Here is a 10037-nt window from a genome sequence, read left to right on the forward strand (position 1 = left end):
GATGATTAGGCTGAATACAAAAGAAAAGTAAATATGAAAAATGTTAAATCAAGTAAACATAGAATAACAACAACAACAACAACAATAACAACAACGACAACAATAAGATAACAATGGTGGGCATTGTCACGAAGTTCTCTGAAGGACTGGCATTGCTTTTGGGTTGTCATGGACTCACTCAAGAACTGGTTTACCAATAGAGTGTTTAACGAGTGGAATAGACTTAGTAACCATGTAGTGAGCTCTGAATCTATTGCTTTAAAAGAAGATTAGATAACTTTGTGGATAGGGATGATAGGTGGCAATGACTATGGAACTGCCTAGTGTAGGCCTTATGGTCTCTTGCAGTCTTCTTCATTCAGGAGAACTAAGATCCGAGTCTTCAAGTCGCTTGTGTGTTCTGTCTTACCGTACGGATGTGAAATGTGGACATAAAATGATTTGACGAGTTAAACACCATATGAGGACGGAGCCTTTATTTGTACGACGTTTCGCTTAAATATTTAAACCACCCTTTGTGAACATTTCGCCCACGGACGTTTGGGCCAGCATTCTCAACCTTTCCCAGTGTTCCATCCCCCCCTTCTCCCCCTCCTCCTCCTCCTCTTCCTTCCCCCCTTCTTCTTTTCTCTCCCCGTTCCCTCCTTTATCCTTATTTAATCTCAAGCATATGTATCTCAACTTGTACTTGAAAAAGCTGTAATAAGCGAAACGTCGTACAAATAAAGGCTTCGTGCTCATATGGTGTTTAACTCGTCAGTCTTGTCGGCAACTGCCACTTTCATGAAAATTAAATGAATTCCCCAGTTAAACCTAACCTTCCTTATTGTACCTTAACCCGCTTCCTTTCTTTCCCTTCCAACTCTCTCTCTCTCTCTCTCTCTCCGAACCATTCCTCTCTCTATTTTTAATTTCTCCTTTCTCCCTACATTCTTCCCACTTCCATTCACCCCAAAACTCCCCCTACCTCTTCACGGATCCCCCCCACCTTCCACTCCTCCCCCTTCCTCCCATCTTTCCAGGTTATTCTCCTCTTCTATTACTTCTCCCCCTTTCTCCCCCCAAAACCCATTCCCCATTCTATTTCCTCTTCCCTCTCCTTCCCCCCACTTTCCTTCTTTCTCCCATCTCTCCTCCCCAACACTCAATCTCCTCTCCCCAACTACACCCCCCACTCCCCCCCCCCACCTTCTACCTATGTCCTCGTCAACTGCAGACCCAAGGCTTGTGGTTCCCCCATGGCGCCCCTGATGGGGAGGGGGAATAAGAGCGGGAGTGAGGGGGAGAGAAGGGGAGGTGGAGGGGAGGGGAGGACGGGGGGATATTTGAAGGGTCCAAAGTCGATTTGTTCCTGGAAGATAGGATGGGGAGATGGGGAGGAAGAAGAGGAGAAGAGAGGGAATAAAGAGGAGCTGGGCTGGGGGTGGGGGGAAGATGAGTAGGGGAAGGTGGGGGAAGAGAACTGAAAAAGAGTGGAGGCAGACAAAGGGGTGACAAAAGAGAGAATGGGGGGAAAGAGAGAATGGGGGAAAAGTGAGAATGGGGGAAAGAGGAAAAGAGGAATATACGATAGGAAAAGAGGGGGAAAACAGAATGATGGAAGAAAGATGAAAGAGGGTACGTGAGGGAGGGGAAAGGGGGAAGTGAGGAGGGGGGAAGGGAAACGTAGGGGAGAGTAGGAGGGAGTGATGGGGAGAAAGAAGGAACGAGAGAAGGGTGGTAGAGAGGAGAGTGAGAGAGAGAAAGGAGAGAGAGAGGAAGGTGAGAGAGAGGAAAGTGAGACAGAAGAGGGAGGGAGAGAGAGAGAGAGAGAGAGAGAGAGAGAGAGAGAGAGAGAGAGAGAGAGAGAGAGAGGAGGGTCTGAGAGAAGAGGGTAAGAGAGAGGAGGGTGAGAGAGAGGAGGGTGAGAGAGAGGAGGGTGAGAGAGAAGAAGGTGAGACAGAGGAGGGAGAGAGACAGGAGGGTGAAAGAGAGGAGGGTGAAAGAGAGGAGGTTGAGAGAGAGGAGGGTGAGAGAGAGGAGGGTGAGAGAGGAGGGTGAAAGAGAGGAGGGTGAGAGAGAGGAGGGTGAAAGAGAGGAGGGTGAGAGAGAGGAAGGTGAGAGAGAGGTGGGTGAGAGAGAGGAGGGTGAGAGAAAGGAGGGTGGGAGAGGGGAGGGTGACAAAGTAGTGTGAGAGTAGATAGAGTGAATGGTGAGAGTGAACGATTAGAGATGAGAGTGAGAGGGGGACAGTAAGAGTGGACAGTGACAGTAGTGTAAGAACTTAAACTGAGTTAAACACTCAATAACAAAGACAGTGCTGTTGTTGTTATCAGTCACGTGATTAATACATGGCACAAGTACACATATACAAAGAGGTATAATCTGTAATGGTATACAAGTGTACATGTATATGTGTACACATACACACACACACACAAAAAAAAACACACACACACAAACACACGCACACACACACACGCTAACAAACGTCCGTACGCACACACACTGATAACCTAACACGTACACACACAAACATACGTACATACACAGATGACTTAGTACATACACACACAAAAACGTACGCGCACACTCACACAGACACACGTCCTAACGCACACACAGAAATAACCTCGTACATTAGACAAACACAATAAAATTCACAATATTCTCCCCCAAACCAGAGGCAATTCTGTACTTGAACACAAAGTACAGATAAAACCATAAGGACCATTTAACCCTTTACTTTCAAGTGAAACTTGACCATTAATGCAATCTGAGTGTACTGCCAACAGAAACACCTCCTCACTCCCGGCACTTCGCTCAATCAGAGTTGACTAGAAAGTGGAGATCGAAGTACCAGTTGACAGCCGGTAATCAAGGCAATGGCTTCGGTCCTGTTATGAAGAGCGCCGGCGCCGGTCGAAAAAAAAAAAAAAAAAAAAAAAAAAACGGGGGAGGGGGGAGCTTACTGACGAGCCAAATTGGGACAATTAGTGGCAAATGTGTTATGGATCAAATTGGATTAGTTACTCTTGGGAAAATAGCCGTTTTGGGGTCGACGGGTGGGCCTGGGACGGGGGACTATTTTGTCTATCCGTCTGTCCCTTCCTTTCCATCAGTCCGTCTGTGTATCTGTCTGTCAGTCCATTTGTGTGTCTGTCTTTTTGCCTTCGTTTTATATATATATACATATATATATATATATATATATATATATATATATATATATATATACACAAAGTGAAGACATCATGATTCTTTCATGTATTTCTTTCTTCAGACAGACATCTGTACCCCATTAAATACAGGGTGATTCAAAAAGATGTATCCATTTGTGGTAAAGTAGCATTTATTATTGAAATGAAAACTTTACATTTTTTTCATAAAACTGTCTTACAGACATGTAAGTTTTGTGTGGTGTAATTTTTCCCCGTATACCACCATTTTGCGAGCACAGCTCAATAGTTTATAACGTTGCTCAATCTGAGCTCCTTGGCGCTGAATCTCTGTTGCTATTCGTCCATTGAAGTCTGTAATAATCCTGTCCATCTTGTCATGGGTGAATTCTCTTAATCTCTGTCAGAATCAATTCAAGTAACGTAGGTGTCGTAACACACGAATAAAATAAAACTTAAACCCACTCTCGGAGAAAGATAAGCTGAGATACAGAGTAAAACCGTATATTTCGACCCCTGACTGTGGTCCTCTTCTTCGTAACTGCTGAAGAGGATCACAGTCAGTGGTCGAAATATACGGTTTTACTCTGTATCTCAGCTTATCTTTCTCCGAGAGTGGGTTTAAGTTTTACTCTGTCAGAATGTTATTCTTGAGCGCAGTCATAGTTTGGGGATTATTAACAGACCTTGTCTTTTAGATATCTTCACAGAAAATAACCCAAAGGGAATAGGTCTAGAGAATGTGCAGGACAAGGGTGGTCCGTATGAGCCTGTTTATTTGTTTGTTAGTATTTGCTTATTATTATTATTTGCTTGATTTTCATTCATCATTATTTATCTGTCAATTTATTATTATTTACTATTTACCCGTTTGTTTATTATCTAACTGTACCTATACATTTATTCATTTTATTTATCATTATTCATATTATTATAATTTTTATTTATTTTTCTTTTATTTATCATTATTATATTTTTTTCCGCATCCGACCTAGGTATGGACCAAAAGGTCTCCTGTCGGCATGCTCCGCCTTTGTAATCCTTTGAAATAGCGAGGGAGGTACTCGATTAAAGCATTGGAGCAATGCGGTATTGGTCCATCTTGCTAATCTACTGTAAATTTTTCCTTTCAATAATAAATGATACTTTATCACAAATGGATACATATTTTTGGGCCACCCTGTATTCTGCACCCTCCTTTTCGATTTATTTTTCATGTGTATTTATTCATTTATTAACTTTATCATCATTACCATTATTATCGTGTATTTATTCATTTATTGCATATATTCTTTGAATCTATTTTTTATTGCTATTGCTGTTACAATTATTATTATTATTATTATTGTATTATCATCATTATTATCATTACTAATTATTGTTATTATTATTATTATTATCATTATTATTACTGTATTATTATCATCATTATTATTATTACTAATTATTGTTATTATCATTATTATTATCATTATTATTTTTATCATCATTATCATTACTACTAATTATTATTATCATTATTATTATCATCATCATCATCATCATTATTATTATTATTATTATTATTATTACTATTTTAATTATCATTATCATCATTATTATTACTTTTATTATTACCAGTATTATTATTATTATTATCATTATTATTATTATTATTATCATTATTAAAGAAAGAAAATTATATCAACCGAAATATTTTTCGGACAAAATGGACAACTTGCATTAAATAAATAAGTAAATAAATAAAATTGCATACAGTATAATAACATCTGCTACGTTATATCCGTTTTTTTTTTATATAGTTCGTCTTCAACAGAGCGTCTACTGCCTCTACAGGAAGACCCCTCCCCCCCCTGTCCACTACAGAAAGTCCTCCCCGACCCCACCTACAGTCCTCCTCTTGCCTCTCGAGACGCCCCAAATCTCCTGAAACCTTCCTACAGGAGATCTGCTACGGAGATGTACGAAGAGGAAGAGCAGGAGTAGGCAGAGGAGGAGAAGAAGAAGAAGGAAGAGGAGGATGAGGAGGAGAAGGAAAAACAGAAGAAGGATAAACGAGTGTGTGCATACCTGTGTGTGTGTGTGTGTGTGTGTGTGTGTGTGTGTGTGTGTGTGTGTGTGTGTGTGTGTGTGTGTGTGTGTGTGAGAGAGTGTATGTATGTGTGTGTGTGTGTGTGTGTGTGTGTGTGTGTATGTATGCATATATATATATGTGTGTGTGTATGTGTGTGTGTGTGTGTGTGTGTGTGTGTGTGTGTGTGTGTGTGTGTGTGTGTGTGTGTGTGTGTGTAGATTGAAATAATAATGATGATGAAAAAGAAATAAAGAAAAAATAACACACAAAGTCGCAGGGTCAGATGGGAAAAAGAATGAGCGATAATTCAAGACATGTCCATGAACGATGACCAAAGACAACGTCGCACGTCTTCGCCAGATGTTTCATAATGTTTCGTACGCATCCTATCAATCTCGACACGTATTTCGCTGACTGTACTTTGGTCGAGACGAAATACAACGAAAATGAAAGAGACAAGACGAAATAAGTGAAAAATACACCCAGAGGGAGGGAGGGAGAGGGAGGGAGAGGGAGGGAGAGAGAGAGAGAGAGAGAGAGAGAGAGAGAGAGAGAGAGAGAGAGGAAGATAGAAGGAAAGAACATGACAATGTGTCAAGAACAATGAGGAAAACAGACAGACAGGTTAACACACACACAACCACACGTACTCAAACACACGTACACCAACACACACACACACACACACACACACACAACCACATGTACACAAACACACACAGGTAAAGAGATAACAAGAGAAAAGCAAAAAGAGAATGAGACAAACGCATATAGCAGAGGCCACAGAGCATGTGACGGCTCAGTTTTGGATATAAAAGGAAAGAATAAAAAAAGAAAGAAAAAAAATCGAAAAAAGATAATAAAACATGAAAAACAATATATACATATATATATATATATATATATACATATATATATATATATATATATGTATATATATATATATATATATATATATATATATATATATATATATATATCAAAATGAAGAAAATGAAAAAATCGATTCTTTTTTTTCGAAAAAGAAAAAGAAAAAGTCAGAAGGGACGAAGAAAGGAGAATTCTAAAGAAGAGAACATACGAGCCCTATGGAGAGAAAAGAAGGAAAGTTGGCGAGGAGGTGATAGGAGATATTGAAAGAGATAAGGAGATATAGTGACAGCCCAAGGAGATAGGGCCTTGTGAGAGAACGTCTTTGAGAGAAAACATTCTGAGGAAGAAGAGAAGAAGAAAAGAAGACCGGGGGGGGGGAGCGGAGGAAGAAAGGGAAGGAGGAGTAAGGAGAATGTGGGAAGGAGGGGGAAAGGAGGAGAAGGGGGGAAAGGGGAGAAGGGACGAAGAAAAGCACCGAGAAGAGAGGAGAGAAGAGAGAAGAGAAGAAAGGATGAAAGAGGAGAGAGGAGAAAGGAGAAGAGAGGAGGGAAAAAAGAAGACAACAAAGAAGAGTAATGAGGAGAATGAAGGAAAATGGAGGACCAGGGAAGAAAAAGGAGGAGGAGGAGGAAGAGGAGGAGGAGGAGGAGGAAGAGGAGGAGAGGGGAGAGGATGTACAAGAAAATGAGGATATGGATGATGAGAATGGGATGACGAAGGGGAAAAAGATTGGGGATAAGGAAAAGAAGAATGGGAAAGAAAAAGAAGAGGAAAGAGGAGGAGGAGAAGGGGAAAGAGAAAGAGGAGATGAAGGGGAACTGGAAGGAGGAGAAAAAGGGGAAAGAAGAAGGAGGAGAAGGGAAAGAGAAGGAGGAAAAGAAGGGGAAAGAGAAGGGTAATGAGAAGGGGGAGGGAAAGGGGAGGGAGAAGGAGGAGGAGAAGGGGAAAGAGAGGAAGGAGGAGAAGGGGAAAGAGAAGGAGGAGGAGAAGGGGAATGAGAAGGAGGAGAAGGGGAAAGAGAAGGAGGAGGAGAAGGGGAAAGAGAAGGAGGAGGAGAAGGGGAAAGAGAAGGAGGAGGAGAAGGGGAAAGAGAAGGAGGAGGAGAAGGGGAAAGAGAAGGAGGAAGAGAAGGGGAAAGAGAAGGAGGAAGAGAAGGGGAAAGAGAAGGAACAGGAGAAGGGGAAAGAGAAGGAGGAGGAGAAGGGGAAAGAGAAGGAACAGGAGAAGGGGAAAGATAAGGAGGAGGAGAAGAGGAAAGAGGAGGAGAAGGAGAAGGGGAAAGAGAAGGGGAAAGAGAAGGAGGAAGAGAATGGGAAAGAGAAGGAGGAGGAGAAGAGGAAAGAGAAGGAGGAGGAGAAGGGGAAAGAGAAGGAGGAGGAGAAGGGGAAAGAGAAGGAGGAAGAGAAAGGGAAAGAGAAGGAGGAGGAGAAGGGGAAAGAGGAGGAGGAGGAGAAGGGGAAAGAGAAAGAGGAGGAAAAGGGGAAAGAGAAGGAGGAAGAGAAGGGGAAAGAGAAGGAGGAGGAGAAGGGGAAAGAGAAGAAGACAGAGAAGGGGAAAGAGAAGGAGGAGGAGGAGAAGGGGAAAGAAAAGAAGGAAGAGAAGATGAAAGAGAAGGAGAAAGAGAAGGAGGAGGAGAAGGGGAAAGAGAAGGAGGAAGAGATGGGGAAACTGAAGGAGGAGAGGGAGGATAAGGAGAAGTCGATGAAGAAGGAGAAAGGGAAAGAGAAGGAGGAGTAGGGTGAGGGTGAGGGTGAGGATGAGGGGAGACCATCCCTGCCGTCTACCTGCCTTCCTTCCTTCCTGGTATCACCTGAGGCCCTCCTCACCCTTACTCCCCCCCCCCCCACTCCTCCACCCTTCACCCTTCGCGTCAACAGTATCACCCTTCGGGGTGACATTTTTCACCCGCGGTAGCCGGCTTTATAACGCTACCGACATCACTAATGTCATTGTATCATCTTTTATGGAACTGGCAAGCCGGCTAGGAGGCTGGGCTACAGGTGTGTCATGTTTGTGTGTGTGTGTGTTTGTGTGTGTGTGTGTGTGTGTGTGTGTGTGTGTGTGTGTGTGTGTGTGTGTGTGTGTGTGTGTGTGTGTGTGCGTGTGTGTGTGTGTGTGTGGGATGTTTGTGTGTGTGTGTGTGTGTCATTAACAGCTGTGGACCCCCTAGGTAGCTCGACGAGGGACCATCTTGGTCTACTACCAGTAGCCTCCCCTCTCCCTCCCTCCCTCTCCCTCCCATCTTCCTCATTTCAATCTCTTCCCAATTAGCTAAACACATTTTCAACAATTCTATTTCCCTTACCTTTCCCTTTCCCGTTTTCCTTCTTTCCCATCTCGCTTCCCCTTCCCTTCCCCCAATCCCCTCTAGTCCCTAGTCCCTTTTGGCCCTTCCTCATTATCGATAGTGTCTCCATGTTCCTTCTTCCCCCTCGTTCTCCCCCACCCTCTCATTCCCCCCCCCCATCACGCCAACATGTGTCCCATTATAACGATGATCTTCGCGTCCTCTTGTTTATTTCTGTCGCGTTTCTCAAAAGTCGGTGGGTTCTTGGGGAACTCGAAAAACACAAGAAACTTCGTGAAGAGCTCGAGGACTTCGTGAAACTCGAGAATTTCATAAGACTCGAAGACCTCGCAGAGAACTAAAAAAATTTGTATGACTCGAGGACCTTATGGAGGTCGAAGATCTCGTGGAGAACTCGAGGAACTTGTGAAAGAAAAAACACGTGAAACTCGAGAACTTCGTAGAGAACTTGAGGACCTCGTGAAACTTGAGAACTTCGTAGAGAACTCGAGAACTTCGTAAAGAACTCGAGGACCTCGTGAAACTCGAGAACTTCGTGGAGAACTCGAGGACCTCGTGAAACTCGAGAACTTCGTGGAGAACTCCAGGTCTTCGTAAGACTGAGGTCTTTGTTTAACTCAAAAACCTCGTAAAACTCGAGAAGTTCGTGGAAAACTCGAAGACCTTGTAGACCTCGAGGAACTCGAAGAACAACCTGAAGAAGGCGAAGGTCCTCAAGAATACAACTCGAAGTACACAGGGATCTCACCAAACTCAAAGAACTCGAAGAACATAAAGAACTAAAGGAACACATAGGCCCTGTTCACACTAGCGGTTTCAACCGCCGCGGTTCAATCACAATGTAAGTCAATGGACGCGTTCACACAACCGCACAGTTTTTCCTTGACTATGTGGTACTGCCGCGGTGTCCGCGAGGTTCAAACCGCTAGTGTGAACAAGCGCCAAAGACCTCGTGGAACTTGAAAACAAGCTCAGGGAAAACAAGGGACGATTGGAACAAAGAATAAAAGAAACATAAATGCTATCGACAAATGCGACTAGAGAATGTGCAAATAAGAGTTTTTCTCTCCATCCAGGCATTTTGCAAATACGCTAGCTGATGCAAATAAACAACAGAATACGAAGGATGAGCACTTCTGGGAGTCTTTTATTTGGTATATACAGTAGATAAGCCACTTGTGAAAGAGAGAGAGAGAGAGAGAGAGAGAGAGAGAGAGAACAGAAAAAGCAGACGATGAAGACAAAGAAAAAGAAGATGAAGGAATAGAAGGATTCGTTTGGAACAAAACAAAAATATTTCTAAAAAAATCAACCTCATTTCTCTGTAGAAAGACGAAGAAAGAAGAAGAAGAAGAAATAAGAAGAAGAAGAAGAAGAAGAAAATAATAATAATAATAATCTAACCTTCATCAATGTCATATATTCAGATCCGTCGATTCTGTCAGTTTGGTTTACTTTGAAGAGATTTTTTTCTTATTATTGATTTTATATTTTCTAATAAAAAGGTCACCAACTACTGCAGGCGACTCAGGTCGATGGCCACTGAGCAGCCAAGCCCCCGGCAAAACCATGGAGAGGTGAAGCCGGCGGCTTGTAACAAGACAAAGTAAATAACACTTTACAC

General features: G+C 42.6%; 1 protein-coding gene across 1 annotated transcript in view; it reads right to left on the bottom strand.

Annotated features, from left to right (window-relative positions):
* Window positions 1–9926: 9926 nt before the first annotated feature.
* Window positions 9927–10037, bottom strand: part of LOC143021608 (uncharacterized) — a 24380-nt gene continuing 24269 nt past the window's right edge. Inside the window, exon 3 of the mRNA XM_076179209.1 lies at window positions 9927–10003. Within this exon, the coding sequence (XP_076035324.1) occupies window positions 9927–10003 (77 nt within the window). The remainder of the gene's footprint in view (window positions 10004–10037) is intronic.

This window comes from Oratosquilla oratoria, chromosome 42 (genome assembly GCF_046742065.1).
Source record: "Oratosquilla oratoria isolate Oo_2021 chromosome 42, ASM4674206v1, whole genome shotgun sequence".
Lineage (NCBI taxonomy): Eukaryota > Metazoa > Arthropoda > Malacostraca > Stomatopoda > Squillidae > Oratosquilla > Oratosquilla oratoria.